This window comes from Lepidochelys kempii, chromosome 7 (genome assembly GCF_965140285.1).
Source record: "Lepidochelys kempii isolate rLepKem1 chromosome 7, rLepKem1.hap1, whole genome shotgun sequence".
Taxonomy (NCBI): Eukaryota; Metazoa; Chordata; order Testudines; family Cheloniidae; genus Lepidochelys; species Lepidochelys kempii.
This window is the reverse complement of record NC_136386.1, coordinates 50,679,341-50,704,644: the sequence shown is the minus strand read 5'-3', so window position 1 is coordinate 50,704,644 and position 25,304 is coordinate 50,679,341. Positions and strand designations below refer to the sequence as shown.

The 25,304-nt window shown below is 49.9% G+C and overlaps 1 protein-coding gene across 1 annotated transcript in view; it reads left to right on the top strand.

The window, feature by feature from the left end:
• The window catches only part of MST1 (macrophage stimulating 1), a 63,026-nt gene that overhangs the window by 13,916 nt on the left and 23,806 nt on the right, over positions 1–25,304 (top strand). The window contains exons 3-4 of the mRNA XM_073354751.1: positions 5,417–5,529; positions 7,096–7,210. Coding sequence (XP_073210852.1) covers positions 5,417–5,529; positions 7,096–7,210 — 228 coding nt within the window. The remainder of the gene's footprint in view (positions 1–5,416; positions 5,530–7,095; positions 7,211–25,304) is intronic.

The following is a 25,304-nucleotide window of genomic DNA, read 5'->3' as shown; positions in this document are numbered from 1 at the left end:
TAAGCTCAAGAGCTTTTCCCTATACTTAGTTGGAACTACCAACTGTCTCTGAGGATGCCAGTCCTCCTTGTGCCCATCAGAAAGGGTTTCCTTGTATAAGAGTCCTCCTTTTACAGCAAACCTGGGCCCATTGGAAGATCTGAGAGGCGGTGGGTCGTGCTGCCATCCAACCTCCCTTGAGGCTTCCATCCGCTTCCTGCTCTACCTGGAACTACTCCCTTAATGCTGGAGAATTAGTTCCTCGCTGGGTTGTGGACTTGGGCTTGGTCCCACTGGAAGCAATGCAGGTGATAGGGTTGTCTCCATCGATTGTGAACCGCTTTCCACTGGTGCACTAGGTTGTATTTCAGGCTTCAGCGCCCTTTGGTACTGGCTCCCCTGACTCTGGTAGGGTTGCAAGCACAGGCTCTGGTGCTGACTGCTCCCCCAGTTCCAATTCTTGAGCTGGTTCTGGCTGGGTCCCAGGAACTGGATCTACAACTGCTGCCATAGACTTTGGTCTGGAGTCTGGTTTCACCACCTCTGGCTGGGTCCTGTAGGAGACTCAAGAATGGAGTTAGGTGTGGAGGCCTGTTTAGCCTGGCTGCTGGTGACCATCCCCACCTTTTTTGTTAGTCTTACATGGTTGGCTAAGTCTTCTCCCAGCAGCACAGGAATGGGATAATCATCATAGACTGCAAAAGTCCATATCCCTGACCAGCCCTTGTACTGGACAGGCAACTTGGCTGTAGACAAGTAAAAAGAGTTGGCCTTAAAGGGTTGCACTGTCACTGGCCTCTGGGTCGATGAATTTGGGGTCCATCAGGGATTGGTGAATAGCTGACACCAGTGCTCCAGAGTCTCTCCACACAGTAATCTTCCTCCCGCCCACACTCACAGTTTCCCTTCACTATGGGGGTATTTGCGAGGCATCTGGGCCTGAGGGCTTTCGGTAGGACCCTGGGGTGATGAGTTGCAGTCGGCTGGTGCTCTTGGGGCAGTTGGCCTTCATATGCCGCAGCTCATTAAATTTGAAGCATCACCCAGCTGACTGTGGGCTTCGGCGAGGTGGGTGGTTGGAGAGTAGCATGGTGAGATGAGAGGGCACCTGGGGTTTCCCTAGTTGTGTGGAGGGCTCCTCCTTGTGAGGTGGGGCCTTGGGCTGATCCCAATGGTGGAGTGTCGTCATGGGTTGCCCCTTCTGATATCCATACCAACTGCTACTAGCTTTCTTATTCTCCACCACCTCCACCCATTTTGCTCCAATCTTCCCCACTTCGATTCATTTATCACAGCATCTGAGTAGACCAGGTCAATCAGCACTCCCAAGCTGATCCCTTATATGCCCCTGGACTCAGCAGGCTAGGTTGTACAGCACTTCCAAGCTGCCACCCTCCTATGCCACAGGTTCAGCATGTCCCTATCCGCACTTTCACGTGACAATTGTTCTGGTAGTAACCCCCTTGATGAGCAAACCCCACAGGATTTTTGGGTGCTACAGGGATCTTTAGCTTAGGTAGGAGGAGCGTTGCTGCAGAGCAAATGGGGAAGCCAAAAACACAGAAAAGAGAGAGATGGAGGGAGGGAAGCAACCATCTTAACCATAAAAATTATTTATGGCCAGGTAATAACCATACACGGAGAGCCAAACAATCAAAACAGGTTCAATATTAAATCTATCTTAAATTTGGTTACAAAAGTCAGGTTTAGAAAACTATACCTGATCACACAAGTCAGGGTTAGAAAGCTATTCCTAGAGTAGGACAAAAAACAGAGAGAGAGAGATGGGTTATCCATGCAGCTTGAACCGGTCGGGGTTCCCAGGTAGTGGTGGTAGCTGAGGGTCCGGAGTGCTGGAGACAGGCAGAGCCCCCAGCACGATCAGTCAGGAGAAGATGAAGTCCCAATGTAACTGATGCAGATTTTGGATCCAGGCAGGTCCTGAGCATGGGTAGGGTTTTTTTGTAGGGAAACAACAATGGTTAAAGGGAGAACACTAGATTTGTTTATGGGTAAACTAATGGCTCAAGGGAATATACCAAAGTTGTTTTGTTCAGGCTAGACAATAGGAACTGATCATTCCTGCCAAGGGCGATGTTCCTTTGAGGGAGCTCACCATGCAATTAGGCAGCTTCAGTGTTTTGTATACTGTAAAGGGGCTATGCTGGGGCTCAACCCTCTCTGGGGCGGCAGGGAGCCACACCAGCTCACTACACACAGTTGACTTTGGGGGAATTTGTCTGGCCACCAGAGTCTCCCACGGCAGCCCTTGTGGTAACTGGAATGAGCACTGCAGGCCCGGGCCCTGAGTCAGGGTGGGGCACCAGATAGTCAGTAGTTCAGGCCCTCGGGCAGGGGCTGAGCAAATAGCCCAATGTTAGCAGGCCAGGCCATGGGTCAGGGCAGGCACCAAATAGTCAGTAGCTCAGGCCCTCGGGCAGGGACTGAGCAACACAGCATGTGTGAATTAGCCCAGGCCTCCAAGGATCTGGAAGAGGGAGAGACTACCACCCACGAGTTGGGTGGCAGGGGGGACACAGGCACACCCACTCCGCTGCGTCCCAGCCCGGGGCCCTAGCAGTGGCAAACGACCCGCTGCTGGGTCAGTGGGGATCCTGACCGCAACACACTGACTTGGGTTCTGGCAGAGATACAGCCAGACTAGGGTCGGCTGTCCCTGGGCTACTTCCTAATTCCCCCACTTCTGGTACCTGGATCACGGCAGAGTTCTCCAGGGGGGTCCAGCACCATGGGTTCCTCAGGGCAGTGGACAAGCAGCCGGCCTGGTAACTCCCCTGGATAGCTGGCGCAGGGCAGGTCCGGCAACTCCCCTGGATAGCTGGCGTAGGGCAGGTCCAGCCAGTCTTGGTGTGGACCTGGGGCCATGGGGTTTTTTCCAGTCACGGGTTAGGCTGGCTATGTCTGGCCTCCCTGGCCACTGGTCCTCTAGTGAGCTCTGAGGGCCCGCCTTTATACTTCCAGGTTGCCGCCTGTCCCTCTGAGGGGCAGGCTCAGAGCTTCCTGGCTCCACCCACTCCGGTGTCTGGAGGGGCTCGACCCTCTTTGGGGCGGCGGGGAGCCACACCGCCTCGCTACAGATACCAATAAAGGATTTATTACTAGACTAGGTCTGATAACTACTGAGCTGGGTGTGTGCAGGCGAGGGTTCATTAACATCTGAAGCAGAGATCCCGCATCATGCAGTGCTTCCCTGCCTTTCTGGTCCCAGAGTTCCATGTGGTTCTTGCCTTGGAATCTCTGTTCTCCATTCTGTATGCTAATGGATATGCGTGTCCCATCTCTGATGCAAATGAGGCTAGGGGAGTTTCCTTAATCCTGTAACCCTTGTCTGGAGGGGTTTAGGTGTGTCTCCCACTGTCTTTTCATTGCTTTTTATAAATCTTTCTTCTGATCGGTTTTGGTTCAAGCAGAGGCTGGGGTGGGGTCCTTCCTGAATCAGACAGGCTGGATACTGCACCTTGGTTTCCCAGGAACACAGAGCTGACAGGTAGCATGGGGCAGACAGCTAATGGCAGGAGCCAAATTCTCTAGTGGGCTGGAGCTGTTACCATCATGGCAGAGGGCTCTGGCCCGATCAATGGTGTTGCTGCGAGAGAGGGTGTCATAGAACTACAAGTCCAGTGCTCTCCCATACTCTCAGTAGCGGTCCCTGGGAGGAACCCCTTTAGAGTGTTAACCCTCCTTAGGGTCACACTCTTGCTGGGGTAAGCCCTTTGACTCCACTGCCTCCTGGAACTGCACCTCTGAGACCTCAGCATGCCTGCCTCACTCTGCGAACTTCCTCAGTGAGTCCACTCGAACTGGACCCTGGGGGCAGGGGGGGCCGTTTGCACACCCAGAGGGAGCAATGAAACCCTGACCTCTTTAGAGTGGAGTGACTCTCAGCCAGCACTGTAAAACAAGGGTTTATTGGTTGTCTAGAAACACAGTGTAGAAATTCTTGGGTAGCTGCAGAATAGAAAATTACAGCACAGTCCATCTAGGTCTGTCCCAATCTCTTTGGTCCCAGTCCAGAAGCATTTTTCCTTCCAGTCAACCATGCTATATTACCTCCCCAAAGGCCCCTCCTCCGTCCTTTGTTATCTTTCCTGGACAAAACACCTGGTGTCTCTCTTCAGCCCTTTGTTTTCCCACTGGGCAAAGCCAGCTGGCTCCCAAGTTGGGGTGGGCCTTCCAGAGGCAAATTAAAGTTTTGTGGAGCCCTGGGCCAGAGAAAGTGGGGGGCCCCTCCCAAATTCCCTCTAAGCTGGGTGGCTGTGCAACAGCCTATTAAGTGCTGTGCAGGTGCGCAGGGCTGCGGTGGGGAGAGTCGCCTATCCCACGGCTCCAACCCAGCCCAGCCCAGCCCCAGACCTGCTGAGGCAGGCGGAGAGACACCCCTCCTCTGACCCCAATCCAGCCCGGCTGGACCTGCTGTGGCTGGGGGAAAGGCTCCTATCCCACAGCCACAGCCCCAAAGCTGCCACAGCGGGGAGAGGCACCTCTCCTCCCAGCCCAAGTGCTGCTGCGGGGAGAGAGAGCTGGGGGGAGTCCTCTCTCCCCGTTGTAGCCCCAGGGCAGCCGGCACCCCAAACCCATCATCCCCAGCCAGAGCCCTCACACCTTGCACCCCAACCCTCTGCCCCAGCCCTGAGCCACCTCCCACACTCCAAACCCCTCGGCCCCAACCCCACCACATGAATTTTGTTATGTGTGCCATTATGGAAGTGATGTGTCTTACATCACCTCCATATTGGTAAACATAATAAAATTCTTTCCGCACATGTGTCAGAAATAGTAGAGGGAACACTGGACCCATCCCCACCCTTTCCGCCTGCAGTCCCGCCTCCGTTCTGCCCCTTCCCCCCATGGCCACACCCTGTTCAACCCACAGTCTGCCCCATTCCAGCCCCCACTGCATCCCCAGGAACTGGGGGGTGGAGCCGGAGTGCATGAGGAGCCGGGAGCCAGAGGCGGGGCAGGGGAGGAGCTGGGGTGGGAGAGGAGTTGAGGGCTAGAGCTGGGGTGGGGGAGGACTCTGTCACCTTACTCGGAACTCCTCCCATGTTCACTAGGCTGTAGCCAGGCACGGGTGGTGACTCCTGCTATGGTGATGGAAGGTGCTGGAGAGGGCACATGAGCTGGGGCACTGGCTCTGGCCCAGCCCTTGAGGACACGGGGGAGGGATAGCTCAGTGGTTTGAGCATTGGCCTGCTAAACCCAGGGTTGTGAGTTCAATCCTTGAGGGGGCCATTTGGGATCTAGGGCAAAAATTGGAGATTGGTCCTGCTTTGAGCAGGGGGTTGGACTAGATGACCTCCTGAGGTCCCTTCCAACCCTGGTATTCTATGATTCTATGACAAGGTGGGGTCTGCCGCGCGGTTGGGGACTTGTGGTCTGGTCCGAGCTGGGATAAGACTCTTGGTTTGATCTTCAGGGCCTTTCACTACAACCACCAGCGCCACGGCTGCCAGCTGCTACCATGGACCCAGCACTCGGTGCACGCCCACGTGCAGAGGAACGTCCACTATGATCTCTACCAGAAGAAAGGCAGGTGGGGGCAGGGGTGAGGGTGAGGGGTGGGGCAGGGATGAAGGCCAAGGGGTGCTAACAAGGGCAGGGATAAAGCGCAGGGGTGAGGGGCGGGGGTGGGATGTAGGGCAGAGAGGTGGAGGAGGGCAGAGACGAGGGCAGGGGGCGAGGAGCGGGAGAGACGGGTGTGGAGATGTAGGGCAGGGGGCAGGGATGAAGGCAGGGGTATAGGGCAGGGGGCGAGGGGTGGGGATGATGGCAGGTGTGTGGGATGGGGGTGGGGGTAAGGGTGTATGGCAGGGGGCGAGGGGTGGGGATCAGAGCAGGGGGTGAGGGGCAGGGGGCAGCAGCAGAGGTGTAGGTCAGTGGGTGGGGAATGAGGTCGGGCGACCAGGGGCAGGGATGTAGGGCAGAGGGTGGGGACAACGGCAGCGGGTGGGGATGAGAGCAGGGGACAAGGGCAGGAGGGCCCAGGGGCAGGGTTATAGTGCGAGGGTGGGGATAAGGGCAGGAGGAGCCAGGGACAGAGGTGTAGGGTGGGGGGTGGGGATGAGGACAGGGGGTGAGAGCCAGAGTGGCAGGGGTGTAGGCAGGGGCAGAGGTATAGGGTGGGGATGAGGGCAGGAGGGAAAGGTGTGTAAGGTGGGGACAAGGGCAGGAGAATGCAGGGGGATCCAGGAGCAGGGGTGTAAGGGGGGTGGGGATGAGGGTGGGGGGGGCCAGGGGAGTGGTGGGGGCAGGGGTGTAGGGTGAGGGGCAGGGAAAAGGGCAAGGGGTGAAGGGCAGGGGGAGCAGAGGGCAAGGGCAGGGTCAGCAGTGCTTTCACCCAGTTTGACCTTGGGCTGATCAAACCTAACTCCAGGATCCCGCTGCTGGCTCTGGCCATCCAGATGCTTCCTACCGTGAGCTGGCTTTGCCCTGGAGGCTGACACACCCATGCCCGTCTGTTGCCTGGGGCATGCTGTGTGTCCAGCCACAGAGCAAGCCCAGCTGAGGGCAGCTCCTACCCCGTCAGAGGGTTTGTAGTGAGAGAAGGGGAGCCCCAGGCGAGAGGGCAGAGTGAGGGCAGGAGCATTTCCAGAGCAGGCACTTGGCGGCTCGCACGGCCCAGGAGAGGGGTGGCATGGCCATCTGTGCTGTATGACAGCACCCCCGGCTGTGCTCACAGCTGCCAGGCTGCTGGGCTCCAACCTTACAGCCACTGACTCCTGCCACTCTGCTTACCCCGTGCCAGCCTTTCCTAGAGCAGCAACCTCCTGGAGCCCCAAACTGGCCAGTTCTGCACTCCACAGGAGCCAGCTCTTCCACCACTCTCAAGCCACCAGTGCTCTGGTGTCTGGCTCTGTGCTTAGATCTCCCCAGCTCCCGACTCCCGACTGCAGGGAGGCTGCCCAGTTCTGCCCCAGCTCTCTAGCTCCCCAGCGCACTTGCTACAGGGCTGATGGTTGCCTGCTCCCCACTGCTGGCTGGAGTAGCTGTGGAGCTGCAGGAACCGCTCATGCTGAGGGCCGGTTGCTCTCCCCACGGAGGTTCTTCGCAAGGCACCCATCCCTGGGCTCATGGAGGCACCCTTCTCACCCACAGATTACATGCAGAATTGCATTAGGGGAGATGGGAGAAGCTACCGGGGCATGCAGTCCACGACGGAGAAGGGGAAGAACTGCCAGCAGTGGAGATTGAAGATTCCCCATGATCACAGGTGCTGTGAGGGTGATGCGCACCCCGTGCTAGGAGATGAGGTGGGGCTATCCCATGGTGGATGGGGCTGTGCCACCTGGGGGTCCACTGGCATGGGCAGTGAGTATCGAAGGCCAGGGGAGGCTAAGTCTCCCCTAACTGAGGCTGTGGCCTCGCCCACGCTTCCCCCTCTCCCCTGAAGCTGGTGGAGACTCAGCTCCAGTCAGGGGCCTGGAGCTTGGGGCTTGGGCTGGTGGCCAGGGGCTGGAGCATCCAAGAGCAGATCGGGCTGGCTCACCCCAGCCCAGGGGTCCGGCCAGTCAGTGTGGCAGGCTGGGGGGCAGGGCCTCTGGTGGAAGGGGCTAGCTTCCCCTCAGCCCTGCCCCCAGCATGCTCCTCCTCTCATTGGGCTGGTATTGCAGGAGCTGACAGCTCTGGGAAGTCCAGAGTAAATGGTGCCTCTGTCACTGTGCCTTAGTGGGCCACAGCTAAGGATGTCAAATTCAGGACAGACTGTGGAGAAATAGGGCAGACTCACTCCAGATTGGGGGTTGTTTTCTCATTAGATATATCAAGCCTGTAATCAAAGTAAATTTGTCTCACCACACTGGTTAACAGGAAGTGAAAGATGCAGTCTCCTTAAGCATCACAGCACTTGGCTCACCACCCAGGCACTGGACTCTAGGATGAGTGGTTACTGAAAACCAATTTCATTGAACAAAGGGTCCTTTTAATCCCAAGTGATCAGCCACACAGCCAGGTCAACATACAACCCAGATTTTATCCAGTAATCATGCTGGTACCAATCCTGTAGTGACTAAAATCTACAGGTTTAATTATAAAAGAAAAGAAGAGAATTAATAATGGTTAACATATCATATACATGCAAGTGATTACAAAGTCCTTATATCAGGTTTTAGCAGTGATGGAAGGTCCTCAGTCCATAATTCAAAATGCTCCTTTGACTTTTAAATCCACAGTCCAGAGAATCAGGCCAGGAAATGGAGCGCCAAATGGAGATATCTCAGGGATCTTTTATATCCTCTGCCATGTGCCTGGAAATCTACTGTCTCAAACAAAGCTCACAGTCCAGATGAAAAGTTGGAAAAGTTACATGAAAAGCATGGAAAGTTACTGGCCCAGATGGAGTCCAGGGTCACATGAGCATATCCCACGTCCTTACATGCTAGATGACTCATAGGGGCACCTATTGCCCATGTTCTGGCTGAAGCCTCCCTCTGCAGGAAGAGCTATCAGGGTGGAAGGAGTTTCTTCTGTGGCCCATTGTGAGAGCTAAGTGTCCTTGATGGGACATCAACAGAAAGCTGTCTGGCCTCAATTTAAATTTTATCTGGTGGCTGTTACCCGGGAATACAGCACACATGTATGAATAGCCAATATTCATAACTTCAGCTACACAAATGTATCCTATGCATACACATAGGATAACCATACTTAGCCAATCATAACTTTTTCATTGACACCTTATGTGACAAACGTTGCATAAGATTTGTTGTAATTGTCTAACAGTGGCAATATCAATGATATAAATAGTCATATTCAATCGCACAGCATCACAGCCTCTCACAGAGATGGGAACTCCTGTCATTAGTGCTGTACCCCACAAAGGGCACTGGAGTCTCTCAAATGCAGGGCTGCCCAGAGGGGTGGGCAAGTGAGGTAATTTGCCTCAGGCCCTGGGCCCTGCAGGGGCCCCCATGAGAATATAGTATTCTATAGTGTCTTCAGCAGCGGGTCCTTCAGTGCCGCTGAACACACCCGGAGCAAGTGAATGACCCACTGCTGAAATGCCGCCGAAGAACCGGAGCGCCGCCAGGTGAGTAAAAATTAAAAAGGCCCCTTAATTAATTAAAGGGCCCCCAAAATTTCTTTGCCCCAGGCCCCCTGAATCCTCTGGGCGGCCCTGCTCAAATGTGCTGGGGACATCCCCAAATGGGTGGAAGGTTCAGAGATTCCCAGGCCAGAGAGGACCATTGTGATAATCTAGTCTGACCCCCTGTAGGAAATAAGCCAGAAAATGTCCCCAAAACACTTTTAGAAAAACAGCCAATCTTGAGTTAAAAAATGTCACTGATGGAGAATCCTGGGCAGATGAAATTTAATGTTGATAAATGCAAGGTCATGCACATTGGAAAGCATAATCCCAACTATACATATTAAATTATGGGGGTCTAAATTAGCTGTTACTACTCAAGAAAGAGATCTTGGAGTCATTGTGGATAGTTCTCTGAAAACATCTACTCAATGTGCAGCGGCAGTCAAAAAAGCAAACAGAATGCTGGGAATTATTAAGAAAGGGATAGATAATAGGACAGAAAATATCATGTTGCCTCTATATAAATCCATCGTACCCCCGCATCTTGAATACTGTGTTCAGCTGCTTTCAACTACCTGAAAGGGGGTTCCAAAGAGGATGGATCTAGACTGTTCTCAGTGGTAGCAGATGACAGAATGTGGAGCAATGGTCTCAAGTTCCAGTGGGGGATGTGTCGGTTGGATATTAGGAAAAATTTTTTCACTAGGAGGGTGGTGAAACACTGGAATGTGTTACCCTGACACCATGACGGAGGCCATTCAGCTCATGGAGAACTACCTAGCCGCCAAGTCCCCCGGGATGAAAATCCCTTCAGGGTTGGCTGGAACCAAGAATCTGTGCCCCTGAAGGATTAAACCATCCAGGGACCCCTGGATCATGAGGAACATTGGCCTCCATCCCCCCTACCAGAACTCCAGAGGGCTAGAGAATCCAGAGGCACCAGGCCCCCCAATCCAGAGGACCAGAGCTGGTTACCCACCCTGCAGTTCAGGAGACCATAGCCCCATCAGCAGCCTGGCCAGGGCCCTTGCTTGGCCTAGAACTCGGGGAGGCCTGTTGCGACCCAACTGCCTGGGTACCCAGACAGGAAACCCCACGCGCCACCCAAGAGCAGGACCGGTGTTTCACATATGGCCATTCTGGGCATTGGTCCAGAGACTGCCCGTACATAGAATGTAGCTTTGGGAAGATCTGGGCTCTGCAGGCATGTCCATCCCACTGCAGATAAATGGGAAAGAAGTGATAGGACTCCTAGATTCATGGTGTACTCAGACCTAATCCTGGCCCAACTCAGGGCACCATCATGTTGCAGTACATGCATGGAGATGTGAGGGCCTACCCCGGCACAGAAGTGACTTTAACAATAGGGAAACGCAAAGAGCCCCTGATAGTCGGTCTGGCCCCAACACTGGTCTACCTAATTATTTTAGGCCAGGACTGGGACTATGTTGGGGAATTGTTAGCAGACCTGGTGGGGCTGCCGTCCAATGGTCAAGGACACCTACCTCTGGCCACTGGCCAGCCTGAAGCAGTGACCCTTGTGGGCGTGGGGGAGGTTGCTGACCCTGGTGAAGGGGCATCACAGGTCTCAGCGTCAACTCGGACCCACCAGGTCCCCTCCCAGCCAGGAGGGGAACTCACTCCATTACCTGAATCAGAGATCCTGACTCACTTTTCTGAATTTTTGGGGGAGCAACGGGCTGATGACACCCTGAACCGGGCATATACCCAAGTGGCAGCGGTGAATGGGGAGACTGTTGAACCCCGCCATGCGGGACGGTTCCCATGCTTTGAGATTCAAGGTGACCGTCTATACCTCATAGAGATAGACCAACCAACTGAAGAGGTTCGACAGGAAGGAAGTTATGTGGCTCGCCAATGCCATACCCATGCCTGGGCACCTTGGAAGGGAAAAGACGCTGGCCAAGATTTTAGGTTGGTTCTTTTGGACAGGGATCTACCGAGATGTGGCCAATTTCTGTGCCTCATGCCCAGAGTGTCAGCTCACTGCACCATGGTCAGCTGAGAGAACCCCATTGATCCCCCTCCCACTTGTAGGCGTACACTTTGAGCAGATTGGAGTTGACTTAGTCAGCCTTCTTGAAAAGAGCACTGCTGGATACAGGTTCATCCTTGTTGTGGTGGACTATGTGACCCCGAAGCAGTGCCGTTACGCTCCATGAACTCCAAAGGAGTGGCGACGGAACTTATGAACATCTGCACCTGAGTCAGGGTGCTCTGGGAAATCTTGACAGATCAAGGGACAAACTGTGTCCCAAATGTTCAAACAGCTCTGCCATCTATTCAAGATCAAGACCTTACAAACATCTGTATACCATCTGCAAATGGATGGCCTGGTAGAGTGCTTTAACCGAGCCCTAAAAACAATGCTCCAAAGATTTGTCCTGATGGATATCCAACACTGGGACCAGCTGCTCCCGTCTCTCTTGTTCGCAGTCCGAGAAGTATTGCAGTCTTCCACTGGTTTCTCACCATTTGAGGTTTTATATGGGAGGCAACCCCGGGGGATTTTGGACCTTGTTGGATAAATGTGGGAGGAGCAACCATCCTGAGCCAACAATGTGGTACAGTATGTGCTAAACCTGCGGGAGAAACTTGAGGCCCTAGGTTCATTTGCCAGGGAGAATCTCCTACGTGCCCAGGATACCCAAGAAGCGGCCTACAATAAACGGGCATGCCTCCAGGTGTTTCAGCCCGGTGACTGGGTGCTGTTATTGTTGCCCAGTTCAGAGTCGAAGGTCCTGGCCCGCTGGCAAGGACTATATGAGGTGATCCAGCGTGTGGGGCAGGTGAACTATGAAATCAAGCAACTGGACAAACATAAGGTACAACAGATCTACCACATGAACCTGTTAAAACTGTGGAAAGCCCAGGAAGGTTACTAATAGCACCGTACCCACCAGAGCCCGCAGGCCGTGAAGGCTTCAAACCCCAGAGTGGTCAAGACTGGGGACAATCTTAACCCCGTGCAGAGAGGTCAGGCACAAGAATTGATTACTGCCTTCTCTTCCATTTTCTCAACCCAACCTGGGTGGACTCACCTGATAACTCATCATATTCAGATGGAACTGGGCATTATGGTCAGAGAAAACCCCTGGCCCCTTCCCCAGAAGTTTAGAGAGACATGAAAGAGGAACTCTGCTCAATGCTTGCATTAGGGATGATTGAGGAGTCATTCAACAACTGCAAAAACCCTGTGGTACTGGTCCCTAAGCTCAATGGAAGCACCCGCTTTTGCATAGACTTCCGCAAGGTCAATGCAGTATCAAAATTCGATGCTTATCCAATGCCTCAGATTGATGAACTGCTCAACTGGCTGGGAAAGGCAGAAAGGCAGAATACATCACCATTTTAGATTTAATGAAGGACTATCCTTACTGAGGTTACAGGGACAAACCATCCCGATGTGTAGAAAGAATAGTAAATATGGCAGGCAACCAGCTTGGCTTAACAGTGAAATCCTTGCTGATCTTAAACACAAAAAAGAAGCTTACAAGAAGTAGAAGATTGGACAAATGACCAGGGATGAGTATAAAAATATTGATCGGGCATGCAGGAGTGAAATCAGGAAGGCCAAATCACATCTGGAGTTGCACCTAGCAAGAGATGTTAAGAGTAACAAGAAGGATTTCTTCAGGTATGTTGGCAACAAGAAGAAAGTCAAGGAAAGTGTGGGCCCCTTACTGAATGAGGGAGGCAACCTAGTGACAGAGGATGTTGAAAAAGCTAATGTACTCAATACTTTTTTTGCCTCTGTCTTCACGAACAAGGTCAGCTCCCAGTCTACTGCACTGGGCAGCACAGCATGGGGAGGAGGTGACCAGCCCTCTGTGGAGAAAGAAGTGGTTCGGGACTATTTAGAAAAGCTGAACGTGCACAAGTCCATGGGGCCGGATGCATTGCATCTGAGAGTGCTAAAGGAGTTGGCGAATGTGATTGCGGAGCCATTGTCCATTATCTTTGACAACTCATGGCGATCGGGGGAAGTCCCGGACGACTGGAAAAAGGCTAATGTAGTGCCCATCTTTAAAAAAGGGAAGAAGGAGGATCCGGGGAACTACAGGCCAGTCAGCCTCACCTCGGTCCCTGGAAAAATCATGGAGGAATCATTGATTCCTCAAAGAATCAATTCTGAAGCACTTAGATGAGAGGAAAGTGATCAGGAACAGTCAGCATGGCTAGTTGGCTAGATTGTCGGGCTCAACGGGTAGTGATCAATGGCTCCATGTCTAGTTGGCAGCCAGTATCAAGCGGAGTGCCCCAAGGGTCGGTCCTGGGGCCGGTTTTGTTCAATATCTTCATAAATGATCTGGAGGATGGTGTGGATTGCAGCCTCAGCAAGTTTGCAGACAACACTAAACTGGGAGGAGTGGTAGATACGCTGGAGGGTAGGGATAGGATACAGAGGGACCTAGACAAATTGGAGGATTGGGCAAAAAGAAATCTGATGAGGTTCAACAAGGACAAGTGCAGAGACCTGCACTTAGGACGGAAGAATCCAATGCACTGCTACAGACTAGGGACCGAATGGCTAGGCAGAAGTTCCGCAGAAAAGGACCTACTGGTTACAGTGGACGAGAAGCTGGATATGAGTCAACAGTGTGCCCTTGTTGCCAAGAAGGCCAATAGCATTTTGGGATGTATAAGTAGGGGCATTACCAGCAGATCGAGGGATGTGATCGTTCCCCTCTATTCGACATTGGTGAGGCCTCATCTGGAGTACTGTGTCCAGTTTTGGGCCCCACACTACAAGAAGGATGTGGAAAAATTGGAGAGAGTCCAGTGGAGGGCAACAAAAATGATTAGGGGACTGGAACACATGACTTATGAGGACAGGCTGAGGGAACTGGGATTGTTTAGTCTACAGAAGAGAAGAATGAGGGGGGATTTGATAGCTGCTTTCAACTACCTGAAAGGTGGTTCCAAAGAGGGTGGATCTAGACTATTCTCAGTGGTAGCGGATGACAGGACAAGGAGTAATGGTCTCAAGTTGCAGTGGGGGAGATTTAGGTTGGATATTAGGAAAACCTTTTTCACTAGGAGGGTGGTGAAACACTGGAATGCGTTACCTAGGGAGGTGGTGGAATCTCCTTCCTTAGAAGTTTTTAAGGTCAGGCTTGACAAAGCCCTGGCTGGGATGATTTAATTGGGGATGGGTCCTGCTTTTGAGCAGGGGGTTGGACTAGATGACCTCCTGAGGTCCCTTCCAACCCTGATATTCTTTGATTCTACTATTGGCAGCAGGGCCGTAGGGCACCTGAAAATTTGGGGTACCACTGCGTCTTAGTGTCCACCCTCCTAGCTTTCAAATCCCTGTTCTGACCCTTCCTGCAGGCTCCCACAGCTGGCTGCTGCAGCCTGGTGAGTCTTCCTCCAGAGGGGATCTAATAGTTAAAAGGGAAAAAGCATTCTAGCCTGCCAGACCTATTAGCACAACATTGAAACTGTTAAAGAGCCATTCAAGGGGTAATTAAGCCATTTAACAGGCATTTGCCAAACCCTAGGTATATACTGTCAGTTTCTGAATTTACTGACCAAAACAGTTGTGCATTACTGTAATATTTACTCAGAACATGTCTGTCTACAGGACCTTAGTTTAAAATTGGCTTTAAAAATATTTCATTACTGTGTTGGTGAAGATTATAAAATCACATATAAAATCGCTGCCAACACGAGTTTCTACAAGCCATTACCCTCTGATCCCATTGAGAGTTACCAAAAGCAACTACAGCATTTGCTCAAGAAACTTCCTGAAAAAGCACAAGATCAAATCCGCACAGACACACCCCTGGAACCCCGACCTGGGATATTCTATCTACTACCCAAGATCCATAAACCTGGAAATCCTGGGCGCCCCATCATCTCAGGCATTGGCACCCTGACAGCAGGATTGTCTGGCTATGTAGACTCCCTCCTCAGGCCCTACGCTACCAGCACTCCCAGCTACCTTCGAGACACCACTGACTTCCTGAGGAAACTTCAATCCATCGGTGATCTTCCTGATAACATCATCCTGGCCACTATGGATGTAGAAGCCCTCTACACCAACATTCCACACAAAGATGGACTACAAGCCGTCAGGGACAGTATCCCCGATACTGTCACGGCTAACCTGGTAGCTGAACTTTGTGACTTTGTCCTTACCCATAACTACTTCACATTTGGGGACAATGTATACCTTCAGATCAGCGGCACTGCTATGGGTACCCGCATGGCCCCACAGTATGCCAACATTTTTATGGCTGATTTAGAACAACGCTTCCTCAGGTCTCGTCCCCTAACGCCGCTACTCTACTTGCGCTATATTGATGACATCTTCATCATCTGGACCCATGGAAAAGAAGCCCTTGAGGAATTCCACCATGATTTCAACAATTTCCATCCCACCACCAACCTCAGCCTGGTCCAGTCCACACAAAAGATCCACTTCCTGGACACTACAGTGCTAATAAACGATGGTCACATAAACACCACCCTATACCGGAAACCTACTGACTGCTATTCCTACCTACATGCCTCCAGCTTTCACCCTGACCACACCACACGATCCATCGTCTACAGCCAAGCTCTGCGATACAACCGCATTTGCTCCAACCCCTCAGACAGAGACAAACACCTACAAGATCTCTGTCAAGCTTTCTTACAACTACAATACCCACCTGCAGAAGTAAAGAAACAGATTGGTAGAGCCAGAAGAGTTCCCAGAAGTTACCTACTACAGGACAGGCCTAACAAAGAAAATAACAGAACGCCGCTAGCCGTCACCTTCAGCCCCCAACTATAACCCCTCCAACGCATTATTAAGGATCTACAACCTATCCTAAAGGATGACCCAACACTCTCACAAATCTGGGGAGACAGGCCAGTCCTTGCCTACAGACAGCCCCGCAACCTGAAGCAAATACTCACCAACAACCACATACCACACAACAGAACCACTAACCCAGGAACTTATCCTTGCAACAAAGCCCGTTGCCAATTGTGCCCACATATCTATTCAGGGGACACCATCACAGGGCCTAATAACATCAGCCACACTATCAGAGGCTCGTTCACCTGCACATCCACCAATGTGATATATGCCATCATGTGCCAGCAATGCCCCTCTGCCATATACATTGGTCAAACTGGACAGTCTCTACGTAAAAGAATAAATGGACACAAATCAGATGTCAAGAATTATAACATTCATAAACCAGTCGGAGAACACTTCAATCTCTCTGGTCACGCAATCACAGACATGAAGGTCGCTATCTTAAAACAAAAAAACTTCAAATCCAGACTCCAGCGAGAAACTGCTGAATTGGAATTCATTTGCAAATTGGATACTATTAATTTAGGCTTAAATAGAGACTGGGAGTGGCTAAGTCATTATGCAAGGTAGCCTGTTTCCTCTTGTTTTTTCCTACCCCCCCCCCCAGATGTTCTGGTTTAACTTGGATTTAAACTTGAAGAGTGGTCAGTTTGGATGAGCTATTACCAGCAGGAGAGTGAGTTTGTGTGTGTATGGGGGTGAGGTGGGGGGGATGTGAGAAAACCTGGATTTGTGCAGGAAATAGCCCAACTTGATTGTCATGTACATTGTGTAAAGAGTTGTCACTTTGGATGGGCTATCACCAGCAGGAGAGTGAATTTGTGTGGGGGGGTGGAGGGTGAGAAAACCTGGATTTGTGCTGGAAATGGCCCACCTGATGATCACTTTAGATAAGCTATTACCAGCAGGACAGTGGGGTGGGAGTAGGTATTGTTTCATATTCTCTGTGTATATATAAAGCCTGCTGCAGTTTCCACGATATGCATCTGAGGAAGTGAGCTGTAGCTCACGAAAGCTTATGCTCTAATAAATTGGTTAGTCTCTAAGGTGCCACAAGTACTCCTTTTCTTTTTGCAGGGAACTGTGACTCTCCACCACCATGAGGCGGGCCCTGCGTCTCCTTATCTTTTGCTGTCTGGTCCCTCCCCACCCCCTGCCGGGCTGTGAGCTCGGGCTGCCGTCAGGCATGGGGCACCAGTTTAATAATACTGCGTAGGGCCCCATACATCCTAAGGACAGCCCTGTTTGGCAGATCACCCTCACACCGGAGACCAGGAGAAAAACTGCTTACTCCACCCCCTTTGGGCTTTTCCAGTTCTTGCGTTCTTGCATTCTTTCTCTATAGTAGCATAGTGTTGTTCAGTAGGTGTCAATTTTTTGCTTAGATATGCAATGGGGTATCTTTCCTTCGGCTTGCATGAGGCCCCAGCCACATTTCAGCAGCTAATGGACCAAATTCTCCACCCCCATAACGGATATGCAGCCATGTACTTAGATGACATGGTGATCCATAGTCGCAACTGGCAGCACCATTTGAAACATGTGACCGCGGTCCTACAGTCCCTCAAGGAGACTGGCCTGACAGAGAACTCCACCAAATGTCACCTTGGGAAGCACGAAACCACCTACCTTGGGTACACATTGGGAAGGGGTATAATCCGACTCTTGGTTAGCAAAGTCCAGGCCCTCCAGCTGTGCCCCACACCATGCTCAAAGAAGCAGGTACGTCGATTTCTGGGACTAGCTGGATATTACCGCCACTTTATCCCAGGGTTCTCCTCCATTGCAGCCCCCCTTTCTGATCTTCTCAAGAACGAGAGTCCTAAAAGGATCCAGTGGACCACAGCCTGTGAGGTGGCATTTCAAACTCTGAAGGCCCGGCTCTCTAAGAAACCCATCTTGTACAGCCCTGACTTCGCCAAGGAGTTTTTGTTACAAACAGACGCCTCAGACGTGGGCCTAGGAGCAGTTCTATCGCAGGTAGTAGAGGGCAACAAACGCCCCATCCTGTATATTAGCAGGAAACTGTTCCCGTGAGAGAAGGCCTATTCTGTAATCGAGAAAGGAGCCCTGGTGGTAAAATGGACCATGGACTCACTCCGTTATTATCTTCTGGGCACGCACTTCACCTTAGTTACTGACCACGCCCCCTCCACTGGCTCCATGCTATGAAGGACACAAGCCCCCAAATCATGAGATGGTACCTCTCCCTCCAGCCTTTCACCTTCTGCATCCAGCACTGGGCCAGGAGAGTCTATCTGCATGTGGACTTCTTTTCATGGGATGGTGGAGGACAGTTGTGGGGGGGCAGACCCCAAATGGGGTCATGAGGGGGGATGTGTGAAGGAGCAGAGAGACAGCTGCCAGGCACGGCAGAGGTTAAAGAAAACCTGTGGGTTAGCTAGCCCCGCCCCATTATACCTGCAGCCAATGCCAGGCCTGGAATGGGGAGAAAAGAAGGGAGCCTGTCTCAGTCAGGGGCTGACTGGAGAAGAGGCTCCCCATGTGTCTGCCAACACAGCCACTGGAAGCAAAATAAGTCTTCCCCTGCTTGTTTAGGGGGCTTGTTTAGTCTGCAGAAGAGAAGAGTGAGGGGGGATAAGATAGCAGCCTTCAGCTACCTGAAGGGAGATTCCAAAGAGGATGGAGTTCTAAATTTGTTAGTCTCTAAGGTGCCACAAGTACTCCTTTTCTTTTTGCGAATACAGACTAACAGGGCTGTTACTCTGAAAACTGTAAGGAGAGTGATCACTTAAGATGAGCTATTACCATCAGGAGAGTTGGGGGGAGGGGGAAGAAAACCTTTTGTAGTGATAATCAAGGTGGGCCATTTCCAGCAGTTAACAGGAACCTCGGAGGAGCAGTGTGTGTGTGTGTGTGTGTTGGGGGGAGGGGGGGAAATAGTTTTACTTTGTGTAATGACACATCCATTCCCAGTCTCTATTCAAGCCTAAGTTAATTGTATCCAGTTTGCAAATTAATTCCAATTCAGCAGTCTCTCGTTGGAGTTTGTTTTTGAAGTCTTTTTGTTTTAATATTGCAACCTTTAAGTCTGAGATCGAGTGACCAGAGAGATTGAAGTGTTCTCTGACTGGTTTATGAATGTTATAATTCTTGACATCTGATTTGTGTCCATTTATTCTTTTACGTAGAGACTGTCCAGTTTGACCAATGTACATGGCAGAGGGGCATTGCTGGCACATGCTGGCATATATCACATTGGTAGATGTGCAGGTGAACGAGCCTCTGATAGTGTGGCTGATGTGATTAGGCCTTATGATGGTGTCCCCTGAATAGATATGTGAACACAGTTGGCAATGGGCTCTGTTGCAAGGATAGGTTCCTGGGTTAGTGGTTCTGTTGTGTGGTTGCTGGTGAGTATTTGCTTCAGGTTGGGGGGCTGTCTGTAGGCAAGGACTGGCCTGTCTCCCAAGATTTGTGAGAGCGATGGGTCGTCCTTCAGGATAGGTTGTAGATCCTTGGTGATGCATTGGAGAGGTTTTAGTTGGGGGCTGAAGGTGACGGCTAGTGGCGTTCTGTTACTATCTTTGTTGGGCCTGTCCTGGAGTAGGTGACTTCTGGGTACTCTTCTGGCTCTGTCAATTTGTTTCTTCACTTCAGCAGGTGAGTATTGTAGTTGTAAGAATGCTTGATAGAGATCTTGTAGGTGTTTGTCTCTGTCTGAGGGGTTGGAGCAAATGCGGTTGTATCATAGAGCTTGGCTGTAGACAATGGATTGTGTGGTGTGGTTTGGGTGAAAGCTGGAGGCATGTAGGTAGGAATAGCAGTCAGTAGGTTTCCGGTATAGGGTGGTGTTTATGTGACCATCGCTTATTAGCTCCGTAGTGTCCAGGAGGTGGATCTCTTGTGTGGACTGGTCCAGGCTGAGGTTGATGTTGGGATGGAAATTGTTGAAATCATGGTGGAATTCCTCAAGGGCTTCTTTTCCATGGGTCCAGATGATGAAGATGTCATCAGTGTAGCGCAAGTAGAGTAGGGGCATTAGGGGACAAGAGCTGAGGAAGCGTTGTTCTAAGTCAGCCATAAAAATGTTGGCATACTGTGGGGCCATGTGGGTACCCATAGCAGTGCCGCTGATTTGAAGGTATACATTGTCCCCAAATGTGAAATAGTTATGGGTGAGGACAAAGTCACAAAGTTCAGCCACCAGGTTTGCCGTGACATTATCAGGGATACTGTCCCTGACGGCCTGTAGTCCATCTTTGTGTGGAATGTTGGTGTAGAGGGCTTCTACATCCATAGTGGCCAGGATGGTGTTTTCAGGAAGATCACCAATGGATTGTAGTTTCCTCAGGAAGTCAGTGGTGTCTCAAAGATAGCTGGGAGTGCTGGTAGCGTAGGGCCTGAGGAGGGAGTCTACATAGCCAGACCCTGTCAGGGTGTCAATGCCTGAGATGATGGGTCGTCCAGGATTTCCAGGTTTATGGATCTTGGGTAGCAGATAGAATGCCCCAGGTCGGGGTTCCAGGGGTGTGTCTTTGCAGATTTGTTCTTGTGCTTTTTCAGGAAATGGACACAAATCAGATCAAGAATTATAACATTCATAAACCAGTTGGAGAACACTTCAATCTCTCTGGTCACTCGATCTCAGACCTAAAGGTCGCAATATTAAAACAACAAGACTTCAAAAACAGACTCCAACGAGAGACTGCTGAATTGGAATTAATTTGCAAACTGGATACAATTAACTTAGGCTTGAATAGAGACTGGGAATGGATGTGTCATTACGCAAAGTAAAACTATTTCCCCATGTTTATTCCCCACCACCCCCACTGCTCCTCGGACATTCCTGTTAACTGCTGGAAATGGCCCACCTTGCCCACCTTGATTATCACTACAAAAGGTTTTCTCCCTCCCCTCCCCCCCCCCTGCTGGTAATAGCTCATCTTAAGTGATCACTCTCCTTACAGTGTGTATAACACCCATTTTTTCATGTTGTGTGTATATAAATCTCCTCACTGTATTTTCCACTGAATGCATCCGATGAAGTGAGCTGTAGCTCACGAAAGCTCATGCTCAAATAAATTGGTTAGTCTCTAAGGTGCCACTAGTACTCTTTTTCTTTTTGTAGAATTGATTCCTTTCGCTTTGTGTAACCACACCAAGGGAGCATGATCACTGAACACTGTAAACTTCTTGTTATACAAATAGGGTTTGAGCTGCTTTACTGCCCACACAATTGCATAGCATTCTTTCTCTATAGTAGCATAGTGTTGTTCAATAGGTGTCAATTTTTGCTTAGATATGGAATGGGGTGCCTTTTACCTCCCTCCCCATCCTGCATCAGCACAGTTCCCAACCCCACATTAGAAGCATTTGTGCACAGCAGGAACATTTTCCCAAAATCAGGGATGACTAATATAGGCTCCTTAGCTAGCGACTCTTATTTTTGGGAAGCCTTTTCCACAGGCCTTAGTCCACTTTACCTCGTCTGGTTTCCCCTTTTTGGTAAGGTCTGTTATGGGGGCCACAATGTCGCTAAATCCCTTTACAAACCTGCGATAATAGTTGGCAAGCCCAATAAAAGATTGGACTTGCTCCTTTGTTTTAGGAACAGGCCAGCCTTTTATGGCTTCTACTTTCAGGGGATCAGGGTGTACCAATCTGCTTCCCACTCTGTGTCCCAGGTATGATACCTCTGCAGCTCCTAAGGCATGTTTGGAGATTTTAATAGTTAGGCTGGCTTCCCTTAGCCTTTGTAACACAACTCCCATGTGGCAGAGATGATCTTCCCAGGAGCAGCTGAAAATGGCCAAGTCATCTATATAGACTCTGACAAAGGTCTGCAACCCACGCAAAACCTGATTAATGAGTCTCATAAAGGTGGCACCAGAATTTTTTAATCCAAACGGTAGAACCTTGAACTCATACAGACCAGAATCCACTATGAAAGCAGAATTTTCCTGGGCATTCAACATCTAAGGGGATTTTCCAGTATCCTCAAGTTAAATCCAGTGTGTTTATGAACTTTGTATCCTCCAATTGGTCCAATAAATCCTGTATGCAGCGTGTGGGGTATGGATCAGGCTGTGTGATTGCATTTAGCTTTCTGTAATCCACACAAATCCTCATGGTTTTATCCTTCTTGGGCACCATCACAATGGGAGAGGCCCAGGGACTATTTGATTTAGTAATTATTCCCATTTCCAACATGCCTTCAGACTTCTCCTGGATCTGCCTTTGCATTTCGCCCTTGGCCCAATATGCCCTGCTAGGCGCTGGGTAGTTTGAATGGAATGCACAATCATGTTAGTTAAAGCTGGCCGGTTGGAGAATGTTTGCCTGTGGTATTTTAACAGGGCTAACATCTCCTGTTTTTGGGTAGGATTTAAACTGTTCCCAAACTCCATGCATTCCAAGAGGGTTTCTATAATTAGGTCAATCAAAGGGACAGATCCTGTTCCCTCATGAGCACAACAAATCATATTGACGTAAGCTTTCAGTCTATTAGAATGCACCATCTGCATAGCTCCTCTTCCATAAAGATTCTTGACATTATAGGTAATCTCATTAACCCTTTCCACTACCTCATATGGTCCATCCCAAATGTCCTGCATTTTATTCTTCCTTACAGGAATCAACACAAGAACCATATTCCCAATTTCAAAAGCTCTTTCCTCAGCATGCCTATTGTACCAACTTTCTGATCTTCCTGATTTTTCCTAAGGTTCTGCTGTACCAAATCCATCACAGCCTGCAATCTCTCCTTAAAGTGGGACACATACTCCCCTACTGGCTATTCTGTTTCTTCAGTATTGCCTTCCCAGGAGTCATAGATCAAATTCAAGGGCCCCCGCCCTGTCTTTCATACAAGAGATCAAAAGGAGCAATCCCTGTGGATTCTTGGGGCACGCTTCTATATGCAGATAGTAAATATGGAAGCAACACATCCCTGTCACCCTCGTGCCTGGAAACATGCATCCTAAGCATGGCTTTCAGAGTTCCATCAAACCTTTCTACCAGTCCATTTTTCTAGGGGTGGTAGGGTGTAGCCTTTAAGTGCTTCACCCCACACAACTCCCACAATTTCTCAAACACCATAGACATAAAATTAGTACAGCGGTCTGTCAACATTTCCTTGGGAAAACCCACCCTGCTAAAGATGGTAAAGAAAGCTGTGGCCACAGCCTCAGCTTAAATGTTAGACAATGCTACAGCCTCAGGGTACCTGGTAGTAAAATCCACCACCACAAGAATATACCTTTTTCCATTCCTAGAAGGTCTGGATATAGGTCCCACAACGTCCACAAAAACAACAAGGAGTCCGGTGGCACCTTAAAGACTAACAGATTTATTTGGGCATAAGCTTTTGTGGGTAAAAAACCTACTTCTTCAGATGCATGGAGTGAAAATTTCAGATGCAGGCATTATTATACTGACACATGAAGAGGAGGGAGTGACCTCACAAGTGGACAACCAGTGTTGACAGGGCCAATTCAGTCAGGGTTGATGTAGTCCACGCCCAATAATTGTTGAGGAGGTATCAATTCCAGGAGAGGTAAAGTTGCTTTTGTAGTGAGCCAGCCACTCCCAGGCCCTGTTGAAGCCCAAATTAATGGTGTTAAATTTGCAAATGAATTTTAATTGTGCAGTTTCTCTTTGAAGTCTGTTTCTGAACTTTTTTTGTTCAAGTATGGCTACTTTTAAATCTGTTATAGAATGTCCAGGAAGATTGAAGTGTTCTCCTACTGGCTTTTGCATGTTACCATTCCTGATGTCAGATTTGTGTCCATTTATTCTTTTACATAGAGACTGTCCGGTTGGCCAATGTACATGGCAGGGGGGCATTGCTGGCACATGATGGTGTATATCACATTAGTAGATGTGCAGGTGAATGAGTCCCTGATGGTGTGGCTGATGTGGTTGGGTCCTCTGATGGTGTTGCTGGAGTAGATATGTGGACAGACTAGGCAACAAGGTTTGTTGCAGGGCTTGGTTCCTGGGTTAGTGTTTCTGTGGTGCGGTGTGTAGTTGCTGGTGAGTATTTGCTTCAGGTTGGGGGGCTGTCTGTAAGCGAGGACTGGCCTGCCTCCCAAGGCCTGTGAGAGTGGGATAAGGATAAGTTGTAGATTGTTGATGATGTGCTGGAGAATTTTAGCTGGGGGCTGTATGTGATGGCCAGCGGTGTTCTGTTATTTTCCTTGTTGGGCCTGTCCTGTAGTAGGTGACTTCTGGGTACCTGTCTCACTCTGTCAATCTGTTTCCTCCATTCCCCAGGTAAGCATTGTAGTTTTAAGAATGCTTGTTAGAGATCTTGTAGGTGTTTATCTCTGTCTGAGGGATTGGAGCAAATTCGGTTGTATCTTAGGGCTTGGCTGTAGACAATGGATGGTGTGATGTGTCCTGGATGGAAGCTGGAGGCATGTAGGTAAGTATAGCGGTCAGTAGGTTTTCGGTATAAGGTGGTGTTTATGTGACCATCACTTATTTGTACTGTAGTGTCCAGGAAGTGGATCTCTTGTCCAGGCTGAGGTTGATGGTGGGGTGGAAATTATTGAAATCCAGGTGGAATTCTTCAAGCCCTCCTTCCCCTGCGTCTCATCCCACTGGCTAACCATAAGTCATACAAGCAATTCCCTTAGATACTCCAGTTTCCCAGTATCACCACCAGTGCCACTTGTTATGGGGATGAATGTTTATGAAAACCAATGCCACAGTAAAAGAAAAAGGGTTCTCCCGATCTCAAAGGACCAAGCCCCAAACCCAGGTCAATATAAAAATCAGATCTTATCCACAAATCACGCTGTTGCCAATCCTTCAGAATCTAAAGGTTTATTCATAAAAGAAAAGAATATAGATGAGAGCTAAAATTGGTTAAAGGGAATCAATCACATACATTAATGGCAAAGTTCTTGTTTCAGGCTTGTAGCAGTTATCGAATAAACTGCAGGTTCAAATCAAGTCTCTGTAGTACATCCACAGCTGGGATGGGTCATTCAGTCCTTTGTTCAGAGCTTCAGTTTATAGCAAAGTTCCTCCAGAGGTCAGAAGATTGGATTGAAGACAAAATGGAGATGCTGCTGCTGTCTTTTATAATCCTTTTGCCATGTGGCTTGTGCTCTCTTTGTTCCAACCACAAGCTACCCAGCACATGGCATGGAAAAACCTTAGTGTTCTGTCCATAGGCATGTCCCTGCATGCCTTGCTGAGTCACAAGGTGTATCTGCCTTCTCTTTGCATAGCTGATGGTCCTTAATGGGCCATCAAGCAGGCTAGGCAGTGCTGACGCCACATTGTCTGGGGTGTCACCCAGAAGCATAGCACCAGTTTGAAATACAGACAGTATAGAGCCAAAACTTATAATTTTAAATACAAAATGATACATGCATTTAGATAGCATAATGATAACCAGCAAATCATAACCTTTTTATAGACACCTCACACAACAACCTTTGTACAATATTTCCTCCAAATATATAACAG